The 27,452-nt window shown below is 50.8% G+C and overlaps 1 protein-coding gene across 3 annotated transcripts; it reads left to right on the top strand.

Moving 5' to 3' along the window:
* The first annotated feature begins 1,878 nt into the window (after positions 1–1,878).
* RBCK1 (RANBP2-type and C3HC4-type zinc finger containing 1) lies at positions 1,879–25,680 on the top strand. 3 transcript variants are annotated; one of them, XM_030825345.1, is made up of 12 exons: positions 1,879–2,608; positions 3,709–3,853; positions 11,699–11,792; positions 11,903–12,101; positions 13,212–13,333; positions 13,423–13,596; positions 14,642–14,802; positions 15,901–16,012; positions 21,656–21,835; positions 22,828–22,926; positions 23,610–23,753; positions 25,003–25,680. In XM_030825345.1, the coding sequence occupies exons 1-12, from the start codon at positions 2,587–2,589 to the stop codon at positions 25,081–25,083; spliced, it is 1,533 nt and encodes a 510-aa protein (XP_030681205.1). In that variant the 5' UTR covers positions 1,879–2,586; the 3' UTR covers positions 25,084–25,680. The 3 variants fall into 3 exon arrangements, with proteins under 3 accessions (XP_030681205.1, XP_030681207.1, XP_030681206.1); XM_030825346.1 differs by lacking the exon at positions 14,642–14,802 and having other exon boundaries at positions 1,886–2,608; XM_030825347.1 differs by lacking the exons at positions 11,699–11,792; positions 11,903–12,101; positions 13,212–13,333; ... (5 more) ...; positions 23,610–23,753; positions 25,003–25,680 and adding an exon at positions 4,240–4,904.
* The last annotated feature ends 1,772 nt before the right edge of the window (positions 25,681–27,452 follow it).

Consider the following 27,452-nt stretch of genomic DNA (forward strand, 5'->3'; position numbering starts at 1 on the left):
AGCCATTCTCATGCCTCAGGCTCCGCAGTAGCTAGGATTACAGATGCCCGCCAACACACCTGGCTAATTTTTGTATTTTTAGTAGAGACAGGGTTTCACTATGTTGGCCAGGCTGGTCTCGAACCCCTGACCTCAAGTGATCCGCCCACCTCGGCCTCTCAAAGTGCTGGGATTGTAGGTGTAAGCCACCATGCCCGGCCAAAAATGTTCTAAAATTTGATTGTGGTGATGGGTGTACAATTCTGTAAATGTTACTAAAAACTATTAAATTGTACATTTTAGGTGGGTGGATTTTATGGCATATAAATTATATCTCAATAAAGCTGTTTATAAAAAGAACAGCAGTTAGATTGACAGGTGATGATACCTCAACAGTAACCATTTCCCAGCATTTTGGGAGGCCGAGGTGGGCAGATCATTTGAGCCCAGGAGTTCAAGACCAGCCTGGGCAACATGACCAAACCCTGTCTCTACAAAAATTAGCCAGGTGTGGTGGCACGTGCCCGTGGTTTGCAGCTACTCGGGAAGCTGAGCCCAGGAGTTGGAGGCTGTAGTGAGCCATGATCACGCCACTGCACTCCAGCAGCCTGGACAACAAGAGTGAAACTCCGTCTCAAAAAAAAAAAAAAAAAAGCGTCCCCAGGCCATTCAAATGTACAGCCAAGGTTGAGAAACATTGTCTAAAGGGATGTGTTTCAGGCAAAAGAAAAATTATCCCAGATGAAGGTCTGAGGTTCATTCCTTCATTCAACATATGGAGCTTCCATTATGTGTTTGGAACTGTTCTAGACACCAGGAACACAGCAGTGAGCAAAACAAACCAAAGTCCCTGCCCTCTAGGAGAGGAAAACAGACCCAGAATAACATAAATAAGTAAAATATGCTCCGTTAGACAGTAATAGATGCTGAGAAGAAAAAAATGAAGCCAGGAAAGCGGATGTGAAATGCTGGATACGTGTGTCTGTGAAATTTCAGATGGAGTAGCTAGGGAAGATTTTTGGGTAAAGACCAAAATAAAGGGAAGGAGCGAGCCATGCAGACGTTTGGGTTATGGCAGGTGCAAAGGCCCTAAGGCGGGAGTGTGTCTGACTTACTCCAGGACCCAGCAGGTCAATGGGACTTGAGTGGAACGAGGCAGGGGCAGGGCAGTCAGCTACGAAGACAGAGATCCGGAGGCAGTTTGCAAGCCCTGGGGAAGATCTCGGATTTTGCTTTGAGATGGGAGTACTTGGGTCGGGGAGTGGCAGGGGTTTGATTTACATTTTAACAGGACTCTCCGGCAGCTAGGTGGAAACGGACCGTAGGGGGCAAAAAGAGAAGCAAGGAGGCCCAGGAGGCTGGTTCAAGACCCCTGAGATGATGGAGCACTGATGGAGCTGGAGCGGGATGAGAGGAGGTGAGGGATGAGATTCTGCAAGTGGAGCCCGCAGGATCTGCTGATCGATGGGACGAGGAGCGGGAGAAAAATTAAAGCGGCGCATGAGACAGACGAATGCAAACTTCACCAACAGCTCAACGAAAAGACAGACGGTGACGGCTGAGAGGCAGCGTCGGATCTGGGTAAGGGCGGGTTCCTGAGCCTGCCAGGCCTGGATTCAAACCTCGGCTGAGTGGCCCTGGACAGGTCATCAACAAACAGAGCCTTCGTTTATTCATGTGCAAACGGAGCCAAGGACCGGGCCTGCCCCGCGGTGTGCCTGAGGCTTGGGTGGGCAGGCGCCGGGCTCGCAGGGCGCACTCCTAACCCGTCCCCAGCGGCTGGACGATGTGGATCCCGCCGCCCTCCAGCCCCGGCTCCGGCTCCGGCTCCGGCTCCTGCTCAGGTTCCTGCTCCTGCCCCCGGCCCCCGGCCCCGCCTCCGGCCCCCGGCCCCGCCCACCCCGCCTCTCGGCCCAGCTCCTTCCTGCGGCTCTGCGGTGCGGCCCTCAGGGTGAGCCGGGCGGGGTTCCGGGGGTCCGCGATCAGCCCCGGAGACGGGGTGGGGTCGCCCCAAACAGGAGCGCCCGGACCGCTGGGACCCCGCACTCGGCGTCCGCCGCCGCCGGGTTGCCGGGCAGTGGAGGTACCGGATGAGGCGACAATTTTTCCGGCCCCCTCCCAGTCCCGCCCCACTTCCGGGGCCGCCACTTTCACTTTCTCTTCCGCCGAAGCCGCTCCCCTTGCGAAGAACTGGGGCCTCCCGGGAGGAGAGAGGGCTTTGCGTTGAAACCCGGGACGCCAAGGGCGCTCCCGCAAGTGGGGGTCCTCCGGGACCTGGAACGCCCCGGCTGGGCGGTGTCCGGGCGTCCTTTCCCCGCTTCTCCCCACCTCGGCTAGTCCCGTTTCCTCTTGCGCCCAGTGCGGACTTGTCTCGGCGCCCTCTGCCCTCTCACCGCCCCACACAGGATCCCGGCCTAGTCACCGGGCAGTGTGATGCTTCCCGACTGCCGCGGGGACAGCGAGGCACAGACAGGGCTTGGGCCGCGCCGGAGGCCACACGGCCTGGCTGAGTTGCTCCTGGTCTGCCGCCTCTCCCAGGCGACCCGGAGGTAGCATTTCCCAGGAGGCACGGCCCCCCCCCCAGGGGGATGGGCGCAGCCACGCCAGATGGACGAGAAGACCAAGAAAGGTGGGCACAGGCTGGAGGTGGCTGGGGAACTTCCGGTGGGAAGTGGGCCCCGCAGGACCCGGCCTTGCCTGCCCAGAAGGGCCTTGGAGAGGGGGCTTTAGCCTGCCCTCCCTCTACCCTCCTCCCCATCAGTTTCCTCCTTTGGTACCTGCTGGCTTCCAGAGCCATCTTGGGGCCCTGAGAACTCCTTGGGCTGGCTCTTTGCTGAGATGGGGATAGGGGACTTGCAGAGGACACAGGGCATTGAACTTGGAGACCTCCTGGGCTGGTGGGAGACAGACGTCAGTTGACCTGAGAAGCAGGGGTCCTTGCCTCTTCTCTTGCCCCCTGCACCTAGGGTTGTAGAACGGAAGTCAGTCACTGCCTTGCTGGAAACCCTCCCATGCTCCTCTGTGTTCTCCAAACAAAACCCAGAACCCCTGGGTGGCCCACAGGACATCTGTCCTCAGTCACCCCGCCATGCTCACTCTACTGGAGCCCCACTGGCTTCCTTCGGTTCTCATCCAACCATTTTTTGGCCAAGGCCCTTCCTCTTCTTTCCACCTGGACCACTCTTCCCCACTGGAGCTTGACACGTGCAGCTTCTCCTCCATCAGGTCTCAGCTTCAGTGTTACCCCCTCCCAGAGGCCTCCCCTGGTCTCCTTAACCTGTTTATTTCCCTGCTAGCAAGGATCGCAATCTGACTTTTTTTTTTTTCTTGTTAAACTTGTTCATTGTCTCCCCACTGGGCAGGGAGATCCATAAGGAGAGGGGCCCTGTTTATAAATCTCTGTGGGATTCCTGTTCCTAGGACAGTGGGTGGCACACAGTAGGAGCTCAATAACTGCTTGTTGGATAAATGAATAGAAATATGAGGGACACTGGGAATATGAAGGACAAACAGAACCAAATGAGCCTAGTGCGAGGAGGAGTGGGGAATATCAGAGAATCCCTCCCAGAGAAAGGGACTTTTAGTCTGGGTGCTGAAGGATACGTAGGAGTTCACCAGGAAGACAGAGAAAGCAGCACGCACAAAGGATCGCCTCCTTTCCTACCCCATTACGCCCAGCTCCTGAAAATAAACCCTGTGCTAACTGGCTCCTGCTGTGCTGGCTTTCAGCAGAGGAAATGGCCCTGAGCCTCACCCGAGCAGTGGCGGGCGGGGATGAACAGGTGGCAAGGAAGTGTGCCATCTGGCTGGCAGAGCAACGGGTGCCCCTGAGTGTGCAACTGAAGCCTGAGGTCTCCTCAACGCAGGACATCAGGTGAGGAGTGCATGGCTGGCCTGAACCCAAGGGACAGCAGGAAAGGACATTCTTGCCTGTAGAACAGTTCTTCCTAATGGCACGTTCTGGCTTCAGGAGGCTTGACTTCTAACCCTAGTTATGTCATTAATCAACTGTGAAATATAGAGCAGGTCACTTCACCTCTCAGTGTGTCCTCATTTTAAAAATCAGACCGTAACAGTAGCTATCTCATAGGGTTGTTAGGAGGTGTACTGTATTAGGATGTTAGGCCTTATACAACAGAAGAAAATGGAACAGTGACGTAAACAAATTTGATGGCAGGGAGTCCAGATAGGGAGGTTCTGCTCCCCACAGTCCTCAGAGGCTCATATTGCTTCTCTCACTATTCTGCCATTCATTCCCAGATTCCTCATGGTACAAAATGGCCATTCCAGCTCCATCCAGCCATCACATCACAGGAGGAAGGGAAGAAAGACACCCCTCTACACTCCTCTAAAGAGCATAGCTCAAAAGTTGTACACACTTCTTCCATTAATTCCTGTGGACCAGAGCTGATTCCCACAGCTACAGTTCAGCTTGAGGGGAGACTGTATAGCCAAGATATTCAGCTAGAATTCAGGGGTTCGGTTGGTAAGGGAAGGGAAGAGAATTGATACTGTCAGTCTGTGCTCCAGGAGACTTAAACTCAATGCTGAAACACTTTGCACAATGCCTGGCGTGTGTTATGCACTCAATAAACATTAGTGTCTATGGTTCTTTTTTGAGTGCTTTTTCATTACTGGATAGTAAGGCAATAGTTTTCTGGTTTCTGATTTTCGATTCTCTTGGTGGGTCACATTTGGTTTTTCTTAAAACAGTTTTATTCATTTATCGTTACAGTTCAACCATTTAAAGTATACAGTTCAATGGCTTTTAGCATATTCAAGGTAGTGCAACCATTGCCACAATCAATTTTAGAACATTTTCATCATCCTGTAAAGAAACCTGGTACTCATTAGCAGTCAGTCCCCATCTCTCTACCTTTTCCCTAACTCCCCAACCTTAGGCAACCACTAATCTACTTTTTATCTCTAGGGATTTACCTTCTGGAAATTTCATATAAGTTGAATCATGCAACATGTGGCCTTTCGTGTCTGGCTTCTTTCACTTAGGATCATGTTTTCTAGATTCATCCATGTTGTAGCATGTCTAACAACTTCATTCCCCCTTTTTTTTTTGACATGGCGTCTCTTGTCCAGGTTGAAGTGCAGTGGTGCCATCATCGCTCACTACAGCCTCAACTTCCTAGATTCAAGCAGTCCTCCTGTCTTGGCCTTCCAGGTACCTGGGACTACTGGCATGTACCACTGCACCCGGCTAATTTTTTTTTTTTTCTTTGAGACAGAGTCTCACTCTGTCCTCCAGGCTGGAGTGCAGTGGCGCGATCTCGGCTTACTGCAAGCTCCACCTCCCAGGTTCACGCCATTCTCCTGCCTCAGCCTCCCGAGTAGCTGGGACTACAGGCGCCCACCACCACGCCCAGCTAATTTTTTGTATTTTTAGTAGAGATGGGGTTTCACTGTGTTAGCCAGGATGGTCTCCATCTCCTGACCTCGTGATCCGCCCGCCTCTGCCTCCCAATGTGCTGGGATTAACAGGCGTGAGCCACCGCGCCCAGCCACACCTGGCTAATTTTTTTAAAAATCTGTAGAGATAAGGTCTTGCTTTGTTGCCTGGGCTGGTCTTGAACTTAATGGCTTAAGCAGTCTTCCCACCTCAGCCTCTCAAAGTGCTGGGATTACAGGTGTGAGCCACCATGCCCAACCAGAACTTTATTCCTTTTTATTGCCAAATAATAATCTATTGTATGGACATACCTCATTATCTTTACTCATTAAATCAGTTGATGGACATTTGGGTGTTTCTATTTTTTGGCTATTATAAACAATGCTGCCGTGAACATTTGTGTCCAACTTTTTGTGTGGACATGTTTTCATTTCTCTTGGGTACACACTAGCAGTGGAATTGCTGGGTCATACGGTAACTCTATGTTTAACCTTTTGAAGAAATGCCAGACAGTTTTCCAAAGTGGCTGCACCATTTTACATTCCCACCAGCATGTATGAGGGTTCTAGTTTCTCCACATCCTCTCTAACACTTGTTGTTGTTTGTCTTTTTGATTATAGCCATCCTAGTAAGTTTGAAGAGGTATCTCATTGTGGTTTTGATTTGCGATTTCCTAACCATTTGATGACAAATGATGTTAAGCATGTTTTCATGTGCTTTTCTGCCATTTGCATATTTTCTTTGGAGGTTTGCCTATTCAGATCTTTTGCCCATTTTAAAATTGGGTTTATCTTTTTTTTTTTTTTTTTTTTTGAGATAGAGTCTCGCTCTGTCACCCAAGCAGGAGTGCAATGGTGCAATCTTGGCTCACTGCAACCTCTGCCTCCCAGGTTCAAGTGATTCTCCTGCCCCAGCCTCCTGAGTAGCTGGATTACAGGTGCCCACCACTACACCGGCTAATTTTTGTATTTTTAGTAGAGACGGGTCTTACCATGTTGGCGAGGCTAGTCTTGAACTCCTGACCTCAGGTGATCCACCCACCTTGGCCTCCCAAAGTGCTGGGATTACAGGCATGAGCCACTGCACCCAGCTGGGTTTATCTTTTTGTTACTGAGTTGTAGGAGTACTTTATTCATTTTAGATAGAAGTGCCTTATCAGCTACATGATTTGCAAAAATTTTCTCTCATTCTGTGGATTGTCTTCTCACTTTGTTGATGGTATCCTTTGAAGCACAAAAGTTTTAAATTTTGATGATGTCCAGTTAGTCTATGTTTTATTTTGTTGTTTGTCCTTTTGGTGTCATATCTAAGAAATCATTGCCTCATCCAAGGTCATGAAGATTTACCTCTATATTTTCTCCTAAAGATTTTATGGTTTTAGCTCTTACATTTAGGTTTTTGGTCCATTTTGATTTAATTTTTATATAAGGTGTGAGGTAAGGGTCCAACTTCATTCTTTTGCATGTGGATATTGAGTTGTGCCGGCACTATTTGTTAAAAAGGCTATTTTCCTCTGTTTAATCATCTTAACCCTTTTTGGAAATTAATTGACCATAAATATGAGTGCTTATTTCTGGACTCTTATTTCTATACCATTGAACTATAATATATATCTGCCCTTACGCCAGTACCACACTGATTACTATAGCTTCATAGTATTTGAAATCAGGAAATACAAGTTCTCCAACTTTTGTTCTTTTTCAATATTGTTTTGGTTATTGCAAGTCTCTTGAATTTCCATATAAATTTTACGATCAGCTTGTCTGTTTCTGCAAACAACGACAACAACTGGGATTTTGGTAGGGATTTCATTGAATCTGTAGATCATTGGCCACTTGATTTTAAACAAAATATTGAGATATCTACTTCTTGAAATGATTGCTTGAGATAGTACCTGTGTACTCCTTGCTATGAAAAATGAGGAAGTTAATATACTCATCTTCCACCTTTCCTTTTGCTGACTTTTTTTGTTGAAGTATCATTGTGGACACTTTCCCAGTTGACTTCCACTTGATCCCCTGAATTAACTAACTGGCAGTGGCGTTTCCTTTGTAAAATGTACAATGTCAGCCACCATCTTGCTACTAAAGTGTGGCCTGTGGACCACAACATGGGGGGAATCTCAGGTCCCACCTCAGACTTGCTGGATCAGAACCTGAGTTTTGGGAGGCTCTGGGCAACTGGCACCTCTCAGACCTGCTGTTGGGTTCTCATCGATGGATCTGATGCTTCCTAGCAAATGATACCTGTTGTATGTGTTATTGGTAATAACATAGTTTACTTAGCTATTACATTAATTAATAAAACATGAGCACTGAAAGAGTTGTTTCCATGAAAATAAGCTGATTACTTTAAAAAGACAGGAGACAAATCACCAAAAAAAAAAAAAAGATTAACACTTTTGGGTGAGACAGCAGTAAGGAAATACAGTAAAAATCCAGAAGGGCTCTGTGCTCTGATGCTTCAGGAGTGTGTCTAAGTTCTTGCTCACTTTAAAGAAGCTGCTACTAGAAATTATAGATCATGATTATGGATGTGGTTCATACAAAAAAAAAAAAGAAAAATCCATGAGAAACTCCAATTAGCAGGTATAAACTCACGCTGGGCATGGTGGCTCAGCACTTTGGGAGGCTCAGGCAGGAGAATGGCTTGAACTCGAGTTTAAGACCAGCCTGGGCGACATAGTGAGACCTTGTCTCTGCAAGAAATAAAAAAATTAGCCAGGCTGGGTGGCACACACCTGTAGTCCCAGCTACTTGATAGGCTGAGACCAGAGGATTCTTAGACCCCAGGTAGTTGAGGTTGCAGTGAGCCATGATCATGCCTGAGTGACAAGGTGAAACCCTGTCTCAAAGAAAGAGAGAGAGAAAAGCCATTGGCTGTACATCTAGAGACTGGCCAGTGAATATGCAATTTACAGTATGTAAGTTAACATTAAGTGTTTAAATAAGCTTTGTCTGCAGCTGTTTTTGTGATTCTCTGCTGTTCACCAGCAATCCTGATGTGACATTGGATGAGAGAGCTCCAGCTGTATTTTTTTGTTGATAGTGTTAAGATTATAGCTTTAGCCGGGCGTGGTGGCTCACGTCTGTAATCCTAGCACTTTGGGAGGCCAAGGCGGGTGGATCACGAGGTCAGGAGATCGAGACCATACTGGCTAACACAGTGAAACCCCCGTCTCTACTAAAAATACAAAAAAATTAGCCGGGCGTGGTGGCGGGCGCCTGTAGTCCCAGCTACTCGGAGAGGCTGAGGCAGGAGAATGGTGTGAACCCGGCAGGTGGAGCTTGCAGTGAGCCCAGATCGCTCCACTGCACTCCAGCCTGGGCGACAGAGCGAGACTCCGTCTCAAAAAAAAAAAAAAAAAAAAGATTATAGCTTTAAAAAATTTTGTTTTCTAACATAATTAAGGCCTTTTTGCTTTGCCTCTAGGTTGATTCTAAAAGTGTAACACTACTACAAAGGATTTATAGTATTTTGATTATGGAAATATTATTCACTATAGAATAACTAGTGCAGTTGAAACCATATGCGCTTTTATGTTTCAAAACCCTTATTGCTGGAAGAACATTTTGGGGTTAAGATCCAGTTCTTTTCATTTTTTACTTTTCTTTTATTCTCCTGTATCAGACTCATCTATTTTTGTTTTTCAAGAACTTTTCATGTGGAAAATGTGGTAAACTTTTAGAGTCTTTGCATGTTTAAAAATTTCTATATTTTGCTCTCTCAATTCATTATAGTTGACTGGGTATTCAAATTGTTTACCCGAAGAATTTTGAGAGCATTTTCTGGGCTGCTTTTAAACAAATTATTTTATCCTTTAAAGATATTATTTTATCCTTAAATACTTTAGTATGTGTCTTCAAAAAATTAGGACTTGGCCGGGCATGGTGGATGATGCTTGTAATCCTAGCACTTTGGGAGGCTGAGGCAGGTGGACTGCTTGAACCCATGAGTTCAGAACCATCCTGGGCAACATAGTGAAACCTTGTCTCTACAAAACATTAGCTGGGCATGGTGGTGTGCCCCTCTAGTCCCAGCTACCCAGGAGGCTGAGGTGGGAGGATCACCTCAGTCCAGGAGATTGAAGCTTCAGTGAGCCAAGATCATGCCACTACACTCCATCCTGGGTGACAGAAGTGAGACCCTGTCTCAAAAAAAACAAAAACAAACAAAACCCCTCAATACTACTATCACACCTTAGAAAAGGAATAAGAATTCCTTAAAATCCGCTAATGCCCTGTTTATATTCAAATTTTCCTATTTCATTAGTGCTTTTTATAATTAGTTTCTTCAAATCAGGAGCCAAACAAGATCTACACATAGCATTTCTTAATATGTCTTAAGTCCCTTTTATTCTCCTCTATTTTTATGCCACTAGTGTTTTTTTTTTTTTAAAGAAAACCTGGTCTTTTGACCTCTAGAATTTTCCCCATATTCTGGATCTATCCATTGCCTCTTCATGGTATGTATTAGACCACTCTAGCATTGCTATAAAGAAATATCTGAGACTGGGTAATTTATAAAGAAAAGAGGTTTAATTGACTCAGTTCTGCAGGTGGTATAGGAAGCATGGTCCTGACATTTGATTGGCTTCTGGGGAGGCTTCAGTGAGCTTTTACTGAAGCGGGAGCAGGCACTTCAAATGGTGAGAGAGGGAGCAAGAGAGAGAGTTGGGGGGCAGGTGCCACACTTTACAACAGCCAGATCTCACGAAGACTCAGTATGGCGAGAAGTCACTACAGTGAGAGCGGCACCAGGCTGCGAGGGAGCTGCCCCTATGACCTAAACACCTCCCACCAGGCCTCACCTTCAACACTGAGGATTACAGTTCAAGATAAGATTTGGGCAGGGACAAATACCCAAACTATCATGGTGCCATTTACTATTTCCCGTTTTTCCTGTAACTGGTAGTTACCGATAAAGGTTCAGTTAGTCAGCAGTCACTTTTTTTTTTTTTTTTTTTTTTGAGACAGAGTTTCACTCTGTTGCTCAGGCTAGAGTGCAGTGGCGTGATCTTGGCTCACTGCACGTTCCGCGTCCCAGGTTCACACCATTCTCCTGCCTCAATCTCCTGAGTAGCTGGGACTACAGGTGCCCGCCACTGCGCCTGGCTAATTTTTTTTTGTATTTTTAGTGGAGACGGGGTTTCACCGTGTTAGCCAGGATGGTCTTGATCTCCTGACCTCGTGATCCACCCACCTTGGCCTCCCAAAGTGCTGGGATTCAGCAGTCACTTTTAATGTGCAGGAACTCTTCCTCATTTTTTGGTTGCTTCATGCCTTTTCTTGCTTTCTGAATGCAATGTTTTCCCAAATCTCTCTGAAGGTACTAGTTAGACTTTACTGTTGCTTATTGTTCCATACCCTAAATGATCTGTGTTTCCTTTGGGGTCGGTTCTGTTTTTTCATCTTTTCATGCTTTTGGTTTTCCAAACATGTTGGAGGATCCTCAAGAAAGTTAAAATCACTTTCTCTGGAATAATACCATGTGGATTTAAATCCTGCCTCTGGCTGAACACAGTGGCTTACTCCTGTAATCCCACTTCGGGAGGCCAAGGCAGGAGGATCACTTGAGGCCAAGAGTTCAAGACCAGCTTTGGCAACGTAGTGAGACCCTGTCTCTACAAAAACTTAAAAAATTAGCCAGGCATGGTGGCATGAGCCTGTGGTCCCAGCTACTTGGGAGGCTGAGATGGGAAGATCCTTTGAGCCCAGGAGGTTGACACTGCAGTGAGCCAAGGTAGCACTACTGCCCTCCAGCCTGGGCCACAGAAAGAGAGTCTATGTCTTAAAATTAAATCAATACATACAAATGAATCCTGCCTCCAACACTTATTAGTTGCTTAGTTTGGCAGAGTCACTGTAACCTATCTGTGCCTCACATTTTTATCTGTAAAACGGGGATACAGCAGTACCTGTCTGATGGGTTCGTTGAGAGGATTAAATGAGCTAATACACATTAAGTGCATTAAATAGTCTTAGCACATAGTTAACAACTTTTGGTGGTTTGACTAAGGAGCAGGGGAGAGAAGATAGAAGAGGTTGGAGAGGTCAGGGAGGCGTCAGATCACGGAGGCCCTCGTGTGCTGCCGTGAGTTGATTCTAAGAGTATCGTGGAGCCATTGGAGGGGCCTAACTGGTGGGTTTTAATAAAGGAAGAAGCATGGGTGGGGCCTACCCCAGACTGGGGTGTGTGTGTGTGTGTGTGTGTGTGCATGGCCATGCGCCTGTGTGCAAATATGTACATGTCTGTAGCCGGTGGCTGAGGCTGGACCCCTGGCCAGAGCCCATGCTGAGCCCCTGCTGTTCTCTGCAGGCTGTGGGTGAGCGTGGAGGATGCTCAGATGCACACTGTCACCATCTGGCTCACAGTGCGCCCTGATATGACAGTGGCGTCCCTCAAGGACATGGTGAGTGAGGAGGCTGAGCGCGACACTGGGGTGGAGGCTCTCCCTTTCACTCCTCTTCCTCTCCCTCCTCTGGCCCTCCCTTCCACTCTCCCTCTCTTTGCCCCCACCAGGTTTTTCTGGACTATGGCTTCCCACCAGTCTTGCAGCAGTGGGTGATTGGGCAGCGGCTGGCACGAGACCAGGAGACCCTGCACTCCCATGGGGTGCGGCAGAATGGGGACAGTGCCTACCTCTATCTGCTGTCAGCCCGCAACACCTCCCTCAACCCTCAGGAGCTGCAGCGGGAGCGGCAGCTGCGGATGCTGGAAGGTGAGGCTCTGCCCCGAGCACCGCAGGACCCAGCGGGGGCCCTGGACTCACTTGAGGGCATAGGGCAAGCAGGGGCAGAGCCCCTGGGTTTTTAGTCAGGGACTCACCCAGAGGACCCTATCCAAGTGGTGAAGAGAGGACCTGAGACACATGGGAGGGAGCATTTCAGGGACCCATCATGAGAACAGCTGGCATGGGGAGGGGCAGACTCCATCCAGGCTCTGGCATTCCCAGCTGTGTGACCTTGGGCAAGGTTGCTCCTATCTACTGCCCAGTTTGCTAAAATCATAAATTGGGTATGATGGTGATGATAACTAGTGTTTATTCTTAATTTTTAACTTCTGAAATGTTTCAGACCTACAGAAACGTTGCCAAATTTTACAAAGTAGTATATAAAGAATTCCCGTGTACCTTTCATGTGGGTTTTACCACATTTGCTTTCTTTTATCATTCTCTTTCTATATAAAATTATTTTATTTTCTGAACCATTTTGAGAGTAAGTTGCAGACATGATGTCTCTTTCCCCTAAATAATTCAGTGTGCATTTCCTTGAAAAGAAAGGTCATTTTCTTACATTACTAGGTATAACAATCCAACTCAGGAAACTAACGCTGATACAGTACTGGTATCCAGTCTACAGATCTTACCTCAGATTTTACCGGTTGTCCCACTATTGTCATTTATAGCGAAAGACTTGGCATTCCGCTGTCATGTCTCAGTCCCTTTCAAAGAGTCCAGGCCAGTTTCTTTTTTCTGGCGGGGTCTGGGGGCTGATATTTCCTCCGGAATGGATCGAGTCGCCATTTTGGCAGGACCGCCTCAGCGGTGCTCTTGGGTCCCTCTTGGTGCATCCTTCAGGAGGCACAGAAGGGCAGGTGTTATGCTGGATTTTGAAGCTCAGAGGACATAGAAGCATTTGTCAGTGGAATAGGGACCCTGACCCTGGGGGAGCCAGGATGCCCACTTGGCCAGATGGAAGCTGGAGATACCCCCAGGGAGGAGGGAGAGGATAGGGGGAGGGTCTGCCTGGCTGGCTCCGGGAGACCCACCCCCATGGGTGTGGACCAAGTGGGCCGCGTGGAACCACCACCCTTTAACCCTCCTCCACAGATCTGGGCTTCAAGGACCTCACGCTGCAGCCGCGGGGCCCTCTGGAGCCAGGCCCCCCAAAGCCCGGGGTCACCCAGGAACCCGGACGGGGGCAGCCAGATGCAGTGCCTGAGCCCCCACCGGTAAGCTGTCCTTGGCCTCAGTATCCTCTTCTGTGCCCCTCCCTTGCCCCACCCTGCCCAGTCCGGCTCACAGCACCCTCTGCTCCCAGGTGGGCTGGCAGTGCCCCGGGTGCACCTTCATCAACAAGCCCACGCGGCCTGGCTGTGAGATGTGCTGCCGGGCGCGCCCCGAGGCCTACCAGGTCCCCGCCTCATACCAGCCCGACGAGGAGGAGCGAGCGCGCCTGGCGGGCGAGGAGGAGGCGCTGCGTCAGTACCAGCAGGTGGGCGCGGAAGTCCCTGGACAGACACCTGCAGACCGCACGGGGGAGGTGTAGGCCAGGAAGGGAGACACCTGCGCATTGCCGCTCCTCTCCGTTACTGCCTTGCCCCTCCCAACCATGCTGCTGGCAGTGACCCTGCACCTGGCTGTGACCTGCCCTCTCTCAAAGGTCACCCTGTGGCTGAGACCCGCTCCCTGGCTGTGGCGCACATCCAGGTTCACATGCCCCACTCCCACGTGGGCTCTGGCTCCATCCCCAGCTTTGACACACCACACAAGTATGGCTGGCTATGACCCCAGCACCCTAGCCATGACTACACCTCAGCTCGGACCTCACCCCCACCTGTCTGTGACCTAATCCTGCTCCACCTCGCCGTGACCTCACCCTGGACTCTCCTACTCCTGACCTCTTCCCTCTCGGGCTTGGCCCACCCCTGACTTCCTGAGAGCCTGGCCCCTCACTGCTCCCTAGGGGAATGACCCCCGACCCCGGTCCTGCGCCTTTCTTAGCCCTCCCCCGCCCCCATCGTGACGCACGCACTAATGACACAGACATTGACCCCGAGTGCTCCCTATTCTGATCTCACCCCTGGCCCCACCTGCATTCCCCTTGGACCCAGTGCTGCCCCTGGCCACCCCACTCCTGTTCCCGTCTCAGCTCCCCGGCTTTGTCACTTCACCAGCCCTGGCCCGGGCCCGGGCCCTGCCCTGCTACCTGACCCACCACTCAGACCCCAGCCCCCTTCCTTACCCTGCTGCCATTGCTCCCTCTCTTGGCGCCTTCCCTGGCTACCTGGCCGGCCTCCCCTCCCTTGGCTTCCCCACCTCCGCCTGGCCTCGCTTCCAGCCCCGCCCCTCCCAAACTGCCTTCTCCTGCCCACCCCCACCCCCATCCCCGATCCGCGATCCCCGATCCGACTGGCTCCCAGCTTTGCCTCTTGCTGGTCTGACCCAGTCCTGACCACGCCCCCTGGCCCTTCCCCCTTCGTGGTCTGACCCTACCCCGAGGCCCTGACCCGCCCCGTGGCCCCGCCCCGTGTGCCCAGCGGAAGCAGCAGCAGCAGGAGGGGAACTACCTGCAGCACGTCCAGCTGGACCAGAGGAGCCTGGTGCTGAACACCGAGCCCGCCGAGTGCCCCGTGTGCTACTCGGTGCTGGCGCCCGGCGAGGCCGTGGTGCTGCGTGAGTGTCTGCACACCTTCTGCAGGTGCGGCCCCCAATCCCACCCCCGGCAATGCAGCTTTATCAAAGCCGCCAATTACGCAGGGCTGGACGTGGGTGGGGCCCTGTGCTCTGATACCTCATTGGACGCCCGCGGAAACCTACGAGGTAGGCTCCGTCTCCCCATTTTGCAGATGAGGAACCTGAGATAGAGAGGCCCAGCAGCTTACCCAAGGCCACATGGCTCATAAGAGAAGCAGCCTAGACGTGTACGCAGGCATGGGTGGAGACTCCAGAGCCTCCCTTCCCCTCTACCTTTCACCGCCCAGGCTCCTGCAGCCACGCTGCTCTCAGCCTCGCTGTGGGCATCTGCCAGTTTCTGAGTCTCCTGTCATTGCCCTTCCACCCCTGGATGTGGGGAACACAGACCCACTCACCACAGCGGACCCTTGGGGAGCAGCCCCTGGGTGACAGGCTCCGTGCCTGCCTCCTGGAGCTTACATTCCAGCAGAGAGGCTGATGTGAATCGGATAATCACTGGTTGATGTCCTTGTGAATTGTGTCAAATGCTACATACAGTACATTAAGAGACAACAGGAGTCCTTCCCGGAGAGGGTGGTCTAGAAGCTTCCAAGGAGGTAGCCCCAGAGCAGGGACCGGAAGGCCTGCTGTAGGTGTGGGCCTGGCCTGTTGGAGGAGACTGAGGAGGTCTCTTGGTGGCTGGAGCAGAGGGATGAAGGGGGGAGTCAGAGAGCAGGATGGAGAGGTGTTGGGTCCGTGAGCAGCGGTAAGGAGTTGGGATTTGTTCTGGGTGGGATGGGGGTCACTGGGGAGACATGGCTGCTGTTCTGAGATAGACTTTAGGGGCCAGATGGATGCAGGGAGCCCAGCGAGGAGGCTCCTGGAGTCACCCAGGTGGGGGATGTGGGGTCTGGACCAGAGAATCAGAGCGGCAGTATGGAGACAGGGTGGAGGCCTTGGTGATGGGTTGGTGAGAGGGATGGGAAGGAAGGGGATATTGAGGAGAAGTCCACCTGGGGTGACCGACTGAGGCCCCTGGTGTCAGGCCTTGCCATGTGAGGGGTGGAGTCCGCAGTGGAGGGGGTTTCTATGATCCTAACTCTTCTCCCCTCCCCTCCCCTAGGGAGTGCCTGCAGGGCACCATCCGCAACAGCCAGGAGGCGGAGGTCTCCTGCCCCTTCATTGACAACACCTACTCGTGCTCGGGCAAGCTGCTGGAGAGAGAGATCAAGGCGGTAAGGCCTCAGGGTGGAAGACATACCCCAAGTCCTAAGGAACTGGGCCCTGAGCAGGCAGCAGACATCTTTCTTTTCTTTTCTTTTTTTTTTTTTTTTTGGAGATGGGGTCTCAACTATGTTGTCCAAGCTGGTCTCAAACTCCTGGGCTTAAGTGGTCATTCATCCTCAGCGCCCCCAGACATTTTTCAAGAGCTTTGTCCATGTGGGGTGCTGAGACCCCAAGCAGAAAAAGAATTGAGGGGAGTAGCTAGTCAAGAAACCACATCTATGAAGGAAGGACAGCAGAGTTGTTAAGAGTCAGGGACTCGGCTGGGCGTGGCAGCTGACACCTGTAATCCCAGCACTTTGGGAGGACGAGGTGGGCAGATTGCTTGAACCCATGAGTTCCAGACCAGCCTGGGCAACATGGCAAAAAATATTCAAAAAATAGCCAGGCGCGGGGGCATGCGCCTGTAGTCCTAGCTACTTGGGCGGGGTCTGGGATGAGTGGGCTGAGGTGGGAGGATTGCTTGAGCCTAGGAAATCAAGGTTGCAGTGAGCTGTGATTGTGCCACTGCACTCCAGCCTGGGCAACAGAGTGAGACCTTTCCTCAAAAAAGGAAAAAAAAATTAGGGAACTCTGGAGTCTGGTGGCCTGGGTGTGTGACCACAAGTCAGATATTTAACCTCTGTATGCCTCTATCTCATCTCTGTTAGAGTCAGAGTTACAGCTTCTATTTCCAGGATTGCAAAGATTACAGTAGAGGATATGTGTATAGAATTTAGAGTAGTACATCCAGGCACAGTGGCTTATTCCTGTAATCCCACCACTTTGGGAGGCCAAGGCGGGTGGATCACCTGAGGTCAGGAATTCGAGACCAGCCTGACTAACATGGAGAAACCCTGTCTCTACTAAAAATAGAAAATTAGCTGGGTGTGGTGGTGCATGCCTGTAATCCCAGCTACTCGGGAGGCTAAGGCAGGGGAATCACTTGAACCTGGGAGGCACAGGTTGTGGTGAACTGAGATTGCGCCATTGCACTCCAGCCTGGGCAACCAGGGCGAAACTCCGTCTCAAAAAATATATTTAGAGTAGTGCTTGTCACATAGTCAGCCTTTGTTGTTGTTAGCGCTTACTGTGTAACAAATCACTGCAGGCTCAAACGCAACAGTCGTTTATTTAGCTCATAAATCTGCAAGTTAGGAGAGTTGGCCCTCTGTATCTGTGGGTACCACAATGGAGAATTCAACAACAGTGGATAGAACATATTCTTAAAAAAAAACAAAAAAAATTACAATAAAAAACAAATTTAAAAAACAATACAGCATAAACTATTTGTATAACATTTATGTTATATTAGGTATTATAAATAAATAATCTACAGATGATTTAAAGTGTATGGGAGGATGTTGGTAAGTTGTATGCAAATACTGCGCCATTTTATATAAGGGTTTGAGCATCCATGGATTTGGGTATCTGCAGGGATCTTGGAACCAATTCTCTCTGGATACCGAGGGATGACTGTAATTTGGGTTGGACTTATCCGGATGGTTCTTCTGGTCTGGGCAGAGCCTCGCTGATTTCACCTGGGCCTAGCTGGTGGGTCAGCCGTGGTGGCCTGGTTTATAATGGTCTCATCTGTGATGACTGGGGTGACTGGGGCCTCCTTCCACTTCAGTGTCTCACCCACCAGCAGGCTGCCTGGGCCTTCTCATGTCATGGTGGTCTCGGGGTTCCAAGAGCAGCCATGGGGAGCCCCAGTGCATGAGTACTTTCTTTTTTTTTTTTTTTTTTGAGACGGAGTCTCGCTCTGTCGCCCAGGCTGGAGTGCAGTGGCGCGATCTCGGCTCACTGCAAGCTCCGCCTCCCAGGTTCACACCATTCTCCTGCCTCAGCCTCTCCGAGTAGCTGGGACTACAGACGCCCACCACCGCGCCCGGCTAATTTTTTGTATTTTTAGTAGAGACGGGGTTTCACCGTGGTCTCGATCTCCTGACCTTGTGATCCACCCGCCTCGGCCTCCCAAAGTGCTGGGATTACAAGCGTGAGCCACCGTGCCCGGCCTGCATGAGTACTTTCTAAGTCTGCTCATTTCTCACTTGACACTGTCCCATTGGCCAAAGCAAGTCCCATGCTCAAGCACAGAGTCCATTGGGAAGGGACCACCCAAAGGTGTGGAATCGGGGAGAGAGAAACAAATTGGAGTCACCACTCCGCCAGTCTGTCACAGCGTTATGTGTGTCTGCGTATGTGTGTGCTTGCCGCAGGTGCTCTTCGTGAATTCATTAGCAGGTTCTCTGCCTGACTGCTGGTGATCTTGAGCAAGTTGTTTCCCTTCTGTGGGCCTCCATTTCCTCATCTGAAAAGTAGACAGTTGGGCTTGATTCATGGTTTTCAAACTGCTGGGAAATGACCTTCCCAGACTTGGGCACTGTGGCTTCCCAGGCCAAAACATGGCAGCTGAGGCCCAAATGGGAGACCCCCACAAAACACATACACTAGATCTCTTTATTTCCGTCCCCCCTGCCTCTCTCCTATGCCCCTGTTTCTGAGAATGCTCCCAACTTCACCAAGTGTTTATGGAGCCCAAGAGGTTCTGCCCCAGGGGAAAAGGGGGAGGCAGAAGGGGTAGAACTTTGGGAGTTCACAGCTCTGATATCAAGAGCAGCCCCATTTTTCTCTGTTGTCTCTGGGTGGTTGCTGAGGCTCCCTCGCTCTGGCCTGGAGAGACCTCATGACCAGTCATTCCATATGTCCCCAGCACCCATAGCCATTTGCTTAGAGGTTTCCCTGTGCAGTCCACCCCAGCCAAGGAGCATTATGCTGGGGCCAGGGTTCATGCCAAAGGGCTGCATGAACTTCCCTGGAACCCCACTGGAGTTGACGTGAGTCTCAGAAAATGGTCAGTGTGACAGAGAGAAGGGGGCAGGGATCAGCCAAGTAATGTAGTGGAGGTTGTTTTTACAAAAACAGAAAAATAATGCCTCACCACATAGAACCAGAGCAGAAATCAGAGAGAAAATCACCCACAAACCCAGGAAATCCTCCAGTTGCATTTTATCCTATTTCCTTCAGTATCTCTGAGCAATTTTTTTTTTCTTTTTTGAGATGAAGTCTCCCTCTGTCATCCAGGCTGGAGTGCAATGGCGCGATCTCAACCCACTGCAACCTGTCTCCTGGGTTCAAGCAGTTCTCCTGCCTCAGCCTCCCGAGTAGCTGGGATTACAGGCACACACCACCATGCCCAACTAATTTTTATATTTTTAGTAGAGATGAGTTTTCACCATGTTGGCCAGGCTGGTCTTGAACTCCTGGCCTCAGGTGATCCACCCACCTCGGCCTCCCAAAGTGCTAGGATTACAGGCGTGAGCCACTGTGCCCAGCCAGATATGATTTTTTTTTTTTTTTGAGATGGAGTCTCGCTCTGTCACCCAGGCTGGAGTGCGGTGGCGCAATCTCGGCTCACTGCAAGCTCCGCCTCCCGGGTTCACGCCATTCTCCTGCCTCAGCCTCTCCGAGTAGCTGGGACTACAGGTGCCCGCCACCACGCCCGGCTAATTTTTTGTATTTTTAGTAGAGACGGGGTTTCACCATGGTCTCGATCTCCTGACCTCGTGATCCGCCCACCTCGGCCTCCCAAAGTGCTGGGATTACAAGCGTGAGCCACCGCGCCCGGATTTTTTAAGTCAACTTACTTAAGTGTACTTTGCACACAATAAAATGTACTCATTGTAAGTATGCAGTCAGGTAAGTTTTAACAAAGTAACTCTCGTAACCACCAGCCACTGTTACATATAACATAGGCATGATTTCTGCCTCATTGTAACCAGCATGGATACAATAGCTTTAGCTTTTGTTATTTTGCTATAGAATTTTTCTAAAGATTATGACAAATCTCAATAGCACATATACTGTTTATACCTCTTAGTTCTAGTTTCTCAGTTTGTAATACTCCTTCAAGGAATGTTTTGCATGATGTATTTTTTTTTTTTTTTTTTTTTTTTTTGAGACGAAGTCTCACTCTATTGCCCAAGCTGGAGTACAGTGGTGCAATCTCGGCTTACTGCAACCTCCACCTCCCAGGTTCAAACAATTCTCCTGCCTCAGCCTCCCGAGTAGCTGGGACTACAGGCAGATGCCACCATGCCCAGCTAATTGTTGTATTTTTAGTAGAGATGGGGTTTCACTATGTTGGCCAGACTAGTCTTGAACTGCTGACCTTGTGATCTGCCCGCCTTGGCCTCCCAGAGTGTTCAGATTACAGGCGTGAGCCACCGTTCCTGGCTGGTGCATCTTATATATTATTTTCTTGGGATAAAGTTAGAGAAGTGGGATGGGTACCAGAGGGTCAGAAAAGTTTGGGATGGTTGAAATGTTATTGCCACATTGCTTTCTCAGTGCTGTGTACTAGCATACTAGTTTGTTTAATTTTTATTTTTTATTTTTGCGGGTACATAGTTGGTGTATATATTTCTGGGGTACATGAAATACTTTGATACAGGCATGCAATGCATAATAATCACATCATGGAGAATGGGGAATCCATCCCCTCAAGCATTTATCCTTTGTGTTACAGACAATCCAGTTATACTGTCTTAGTTATTATAAAATGTACAATTAAATTATTGACCATAGTCTGTTGTGCTATCAAATACTAGGTCTTATTCTATTTTTTTGTACCAATTTACCATCCCCACTCCCCTGCCATGCCCCACTACCCTTTGCAGCCTCCGGTAACCATCCTTTTACTGTCTGTCCTCGTTAGTTCAGTTGTTTTGATTTTTAGCACCTGCAAATAAGTAAGAACATGTAATGTTTGTTTGTCTGTGCCTGGCTTATTTCATTTAACACAATGACCTCCAGTTCCTCCATGTTGCTGTACATGACAGGATTGCATTCTTTTTTGTGGCTGAATAGTACTCCATTGTATATATGTACCACGTTTTCTTTATAGGATACTAATTTAATCATGTCTTTCCCAACATTGCTTATTATTTATGTTCTTTTCTTTATTGTGAGAAAACAGACATAACATTTACCATTTTAACCAGTTTTTAAGCGTACAGTTCAGTGGCATTAAGTACATTCACACTGTTGTGCAACCATCACCACCATCCACCTCCAAAACTTTTAGAAATTCCCCCCACTTTCTTTTTACTTTTCTTTTCCTTTTTTTTTTTTTTTTTTTAGCTAGGATTTCATTCTGTCACCCAGGTTGGAGTGCAGTGCATCAGTCATGGCTCACTGCAGCCTTGACCTTCTGGGCTCAAGCGATCCTCATAACCCAGCCTCCCAAGTAGCTGGGACTACAGGTGTGAGCACCACACCTGGTTTTTTTTGTTGTTGTTGTTGTTAATTTTTTGGTAGAGATGAGGTCTTACTGTATTTCCCAGGCTGGTCTGAAACTCTTGGCCTCAAGGAATCCTCCTGCCTTGATTGACCTCCCAAAGTGCTGGAATTACAGGTGTAAGCCACCACACCTGGCCTAAAATCCACTCTTTGAAGGGAGTTTTTCAACACTGTGAGGATTACATGAAGAAAAGAGCCTGGGTCTGGGCTGGAGTTTATGGGCTGGGGGCTTTCTGGAGGGTATTTGGTGGTCAACGGTCATATATCAGGTGTTCTGAATCCTGAGCAGCAAGGACATGGTGTGTTGGCAGCTCCTGACCCCTGAGGATTACCAGCGATTTCTAGACCTGGGCATCTCCATTGCTGAAAACCGCAGTGCCTTCAGCTACCATTGCAAGACCCCAGATTGCAAGGGATGGTGCTTCTTTGAGGATGATGTCAATGAGTTCACCTGCCCTGTGTGTTTCCATGTCAACTGCCTGCTCTGCAAGGTGGGGCCAGGGACTCATCCTGCCTAGTCACTGTCATCTTGCCTGGAGCTCACCACACTGCAGTGCTTGTCCTGGGAAGGGAGCTGTGACACTGGCCTGCTAGTCATGACTTAGAGCTGCATGTCAGTGGGAGAGTGTGGCTTGAGCCTGAACCGAGCCCTGGCCCCACAGACGGAGTCCCAGCCCCAGCTCCAGATGGAGCCTCAAACCTAGGCAGCTGTGATTCACAATGGGGCCCTGACCCTGGACCAGTCTGACCCCAGTCACAGACTGAATCCCAGTCTCACATTGAGCCCTGACACCATCCAAGTCCATAGACTTGGCCTCTGACCAAACCTGACCCTGCACTTGTCACTTAAGGTGGTCCCATATTCAGCCCAGACCCTGAACCGAGCTCTGACCCTGGCTTCTGAGTGAACCTGTCACAGACTAAGCCCTGACCCTGGCCCTATACCACGTCTCCACCCCTGTCCTGAACTGAGTGCTGACCCCAAACCCAGACAGCCCTACCTGATCCTTCCCCTAGGCCTGTCCCTGCCCCTTCATCTCAAAAGTTGAAGGCGAGGAGCCGGTAAACAGGTCTGGAGCCTGGTCTCAGACTCAGCCTGAGCAAGCTCAGTCTGGGGTCACTGGGCCTGTAACCGCGGGAAGGCCCTTGGCAGGGATGCAGGGTCTCACCCTAGGGGTATAAGGGATTTCTGTGCCCATCAGAACTTAAATAAGCTGAGTGTGGCAGCACGTGTCAGTGGTCCCTGCTACTCAGGAGGCTGAGGTATATTTTGCTGTTAGCATATGTGGTGACCTTGACTTCACCTCCCTGGCACCAGTGTCCTCCTCTGTAAAATGGCTTATGCATTACAAAGTGAGGTCCTCCCAGTGACTACACCTAGAGGCATTAAGTGCCTTTGTGGACTCCTGCCCTGCGCCTCACCTCTCCCAGCTTCTTAACCCCCTGAGGAACCTACTCACCTTGAGCCCCTCACTCGCTACAGGCCATCCACGAGCAGATGAACTGCAAGGAGTATCAGGAGGACCTGGCCCTGCGGGCTCAGAACGATGTGGCTGCCCGGCAGACGACAGAGATGCTGAAGGTGAGGCTGGGACAGCGCCGAGGCCTAGGGATTTTAAGTTCTGGGATCCAGGCTGGGCACGGTGGCTCACGCCTATAATCCCAGCACTTTGGGAGGCCGAGGCGGGCGGATCACAAGGTCAAGAGATCGAGACCATCCTGGCTAATACGGTGAAACCCTGTCTCTACTAAAAAAAATACAAAAAATTAGCCGGGTGTGGTGGTGGGCGCCTGTAGTCCCAGCTATTCGGGAGGCTGAGGCAGGAGAATGGCATGGACCCAGGAGGCAGAGCTTGCAGTGAACTGAGATTGCGCCACACACTCCAGCCTGGGCAACAGAGCGAGACTCCGTCTCAGGAAAAAAAAAAAAAAAAAAAATTCTGGGATCCGGGTCGGGGCTAGGGGCTTCTCAGCAAGGGCTGGCTGTGCTCACACATCCCTGGAGGCTCTGACCTCCCTTCTGGCTGTCACTCCCATCCAGAGGTGGGACTTAGGCCAAGTGGTCATGTCAGGAAGAGCGTCTGGGTGGAGGGTGGAGACCACAGGAATGAAGAGGGGGTTGCTGGATGGAGCCTGGCCTGGCAGAGACGCACAGGAGAGACTCCACAGCTCTAGAGGGTCACCACCTTCTCCCTACCATGGGGAGGGGCCAGGCTGGGTGACTGCCCCAGCCCCGCCCCAAGGCCAGCGCCTGTCCCATTCCAGGTGATGCTGCAGCAGGGCGAGGCCATGCGCTGCCCCCAGTGCCAGATCGTGGTGCAGAAGAAGGACGGCTGCGACTGGATCCGCTGCACCGTCTGCCACACCGAGATCTGCTGGGTCACCAAGGGCCCACGCTGGGGCCCTGGGGTGAGTCTTTGCTCGTGGTAGTGTGGAGAGGGTGCCCTTGTGGGGTTTGCCTTAGAGGAGGGCTTGGAAAACTACAGCCCATGGGCCATATCCAATCTAGCACCTGAATTTGTACAGCTCCGGAGGTAAGAATTTTTTTTTTTTTGAAACGGAGTTTCGCTCTTGTTGCCCAGGCTGGAGTGCAATAGCGCAATCTCAGCTCACCGCAACCTCCGCCTTCCGGGTTCAAGCAATTCTCCTGCCTCAGCCTCCCAAGCAGCTGGGATTACAGGCATGCGCCACCACACCCAGCTAATTTTGTATTTTTAGTAGAGATGGGGTTTCTCCACGTTGGTCAGACTGGTCTCAAATTCCTGACCGCAGGTGATCCACCTGCCTCGGCCTGCCAAAGTGCTGGGATTACAGGCGTGAGCCACCGTGCCGCAAGAATGTTCTTTACATCTTTAAATAGTTGAAAAAATACCAAAAGATGACTATTTTGTGACGTGAAAATAACATGAAATCCACATTTCAGTGTCCGTAGGTAAAGTGCTTTGGAGCACAGCTGTGCTCATTCATTCGCATGTTGTCTGTGGTTGCTTTTACACTACAGAGGCAGAGGCCGTATGGCTGCCCAGCCCAAAATGACTGGCCCTTTGCAGAAAAGGTTTGCCCACTCCTGCCCTAGAGGACAGCAAGTAAAGGTTCGATCTGGAGTCGGAGGTGGATTGGCCCCTGGCTCTGGCACATACTGACTGTGTGATTAGGCTGCCACTCACCTCTGACAGCCCCATTTCCTCTGTGAAATGGAGATGATAGCTGGGCTTATCTCAGGCTTGTTGTCAGAATCAAGTGGAAAAATTGCAAGAGAAGTGCTTACAGAGCCTGTCACTTGGTGAGCACTCTTGCAGATGGTAGCTGTCATTATTAGGGGTGTGCTCTGGAATTGGGAGCCTGTTGTTACATTCAGGTAGACTTTCAGACAGGTGGAGGCAGAGGAAACTGCCCTCTTGCATGCTGACATGTCTAGAATATGCAGAATGGTCAGATCCTCTCCCTGGCCTGTTCCTGGATCTAGGCATGGGTAGACTGAGTGCTGTGGGAGCCCAGAAAAGGCCTCAGTGACTCTCCATCAGGTAGCTGAGGCCGACAAGGCCGTTCTTGCAGGAGGACCTGCAGAGGCAAAGGCCCGGGGTGGGAGAGTGCTTGGCTGTGGGGGCAGTCTCTCTGCACTGCGCTGACATTCTCTTCTCTTCCTCCCATCCTCTAGGGCCCAGGAGACACCAGTGGGGGTTGCCGCTGCAGGGTAAATGGGATTCCTTGCCACCCAAGCTGTCAGAACTGCCACTGAGCTAAAGATGGTGGGGCCACATGCTGACCCAGCCCCACATCCACATTCTGCTATGGGGCAGGGCTGGGCTTGGGGCTCTGGCTCCAGCTTCTGGCTGGGAGATGCTTTTGTGCAGAGACCAAGTCCCTGAGCTTCGTGGATGGCCTTGCTTGCTGTAGCGTTGTAGGGGCCCTGCCTGCACTGCTGTTGTCCACGGTCACATCTGCCCCAGTGCCTTTGTCCTTCCCTTGGGGCTTGCCGGCCAGACTTCTCTCCCCTGCAGCTCCCACCTCTGCCTGACCCCAGCCTTAAACATAGCCCCTGGCCAGAGGCCTTGCTGAGTGGAGCCTCTGTGTGACTCCATACTCCTCCCACCACAACCCTCATCTGTCGAACACCAAGCACTCTCAGCCTCCCCGCCTTCCCCTGTCAGCTTTCTGGGGCTAACTTCTCTGCCTTTGTGGTTGGAGGCCTGGGGCCTCTTAGAACTCTTGTTAACCTGTTCAGCGCCTGGAAGGAGACTGCGCAGCTTTGAAAGCACAGCCCGTCAGGTCCGGCTCTGTGTCTCCCTCTCTGCAGCCTGTGTAAGCTACTATAATTAAAATGGTTTTCCGGGAAGGGATGAGTGTGATGTCCTTGAGAGGAAGTGAATGTCCTGGGCTAGGACTCTACACACAGGCAGGATCCTGAGGTCTCTGGGAATTGCATCAGAAAGTTGACTTGTCAGTCCATCTGTGGTAGAATGAGGCCGTGACTGAGTGCTGGGACCTTTCTACCAGACGTGGACCCCATGCCCAGCCTCAGGGGCAAGGATGCTCTTGGGTCACCATCAGCCAGGACAGGTGGAGTGTGCAGTGTGTCAAATCTGCAGAGAAGGATGGGCTTAGGGGCAGGAGGGGAAGTCTTGCCACTCCTGCTCCTTTTTGACCTCTCAGCGGGCATCTAGGGTTGATAGTTCAAGAAGGTAGATAGTTCAAGAAGGAACGAAGCTGCTGCAGTTGAGGGGTGAGGTTGTCCATCCTAATTTTCTCATCTCAAGCAAGACGGCAAAGTATCGATTCAGCAGTATTTATTAGAACCCACTCTGTGCTGGTCAGAGGTTACTAAGACATGGTCCTGGGATGTTCATTCTGTAAGTTTTTCCTCCATTCTGTGACCCACCCCCCTTCCCCTTTTGAGATCTGGTATTTGATGCCCAACACATTGTCCACGCTGTGATGTGACCATCGTCATTGCAGGCAGAGGGCGCCTCTGCTGCTGAAGGCCTGTGATTTTGTGGGGAAGGGCCTGTTCTAGCCCCTGGAAAGGCACTGCCACCTGCCGTGGGATGCCAAGACTCAAGAGCTGGCCCCAGTCACTGTGCGCAGAGCTGTCTGAGAATGTGTGAGTGGACTGGGTCCTTCGGCACTGCCTGCATTGGCTCAGGGCAGTCAACCGTTGCAGAGGATGAGGGGCACACTCAAGCAGCCTCCCCGGCCCTGGAGGCAGAAAGGCCCAGGCAGAACCACTGGGCTGGAAAGAACAGAAAAAGCAGAGGAGAGCCAGGCTGCAGGCGTGTGGATGGGACCAGCTCAGGCAGACGCTGTCTCATACCCACTCTCCCCTCTCTTGCCAGGGCCTGGCCTGGTGTCTCTCAGGAGCCTGGGCACCAGACAAAAGCAGAGATTGTTCTCTTGTGGTGCCACAGGCTGTAACCAGTCCACCCAGTATTGTTTTAGAAATTTAAATTGGTTGCCAATCTTTTTAAATTGGCAATATCTTTTACCACATTAAAATCTAGATGCCCGGCTTCTCTTGAAAATGTCAAAGCTTGGTAATGCCAGGTCCTCACTTCCACCTGGGGGGAATGGAGTCGCAGAGATGTCAAATCTCTTCATGGTGTGTACACCCTCCAGTTTGTCACAGTCCTCACCACCCCAGGACGCACGCCGAGGCCTTTCCAGTGCCCTTGCACCATCCTTTTTCTCATAAGAGGAAAATGAAGTGGGTCTCTACCCACGGCGTATCACAGGTGAGGGCGAGACCGGCAGAGAGGGCTGTGCTGGCTGTGGCTTTGCTTGGCCCGCCCCATCCATGCTGCAGCGGTGCGGAGGGGCAGGGAGCTGTCTAGGGCCAACCCCGGTTCCTGCCTCAGCTCCACACTCCTTGCACCTGCAAGTGAAAGGTCTAAGACGAGCAGGCCCAGGGCACCCTCTACTGCAGGGTCAGGTGGAGGTGCCTCCACCTCCCAAGGCTCACCCCATGCCAGGGGCCCAGACCTTGAGAGGCCAGCACCAACTCTCCAGGGCAGAATGAAAACCAAACCCCAGAGCTTTGGACTCAAACCATCTACAGGAAGCAGCAGGAGGTCCCAAATGTACTTGAGGGACACAATGATCATTCTCTCCCCA

The sequence above is a fragment of the Nomascus leucogenys genome, chromosome 13 (assembly GCF_006542625.1).
Source record: "Nomascus leucogenys isolate Asia chromosome 13, Asia_NLE_v1, whole genome shotgun sequence".
In the NCBI taxonomy this organism is placed as follows: Eukaryota; Metazoa; Chordata; class Mammalia; order Primates; family Hylobatidae; genus Nomascus; species Nomascus leucogenys.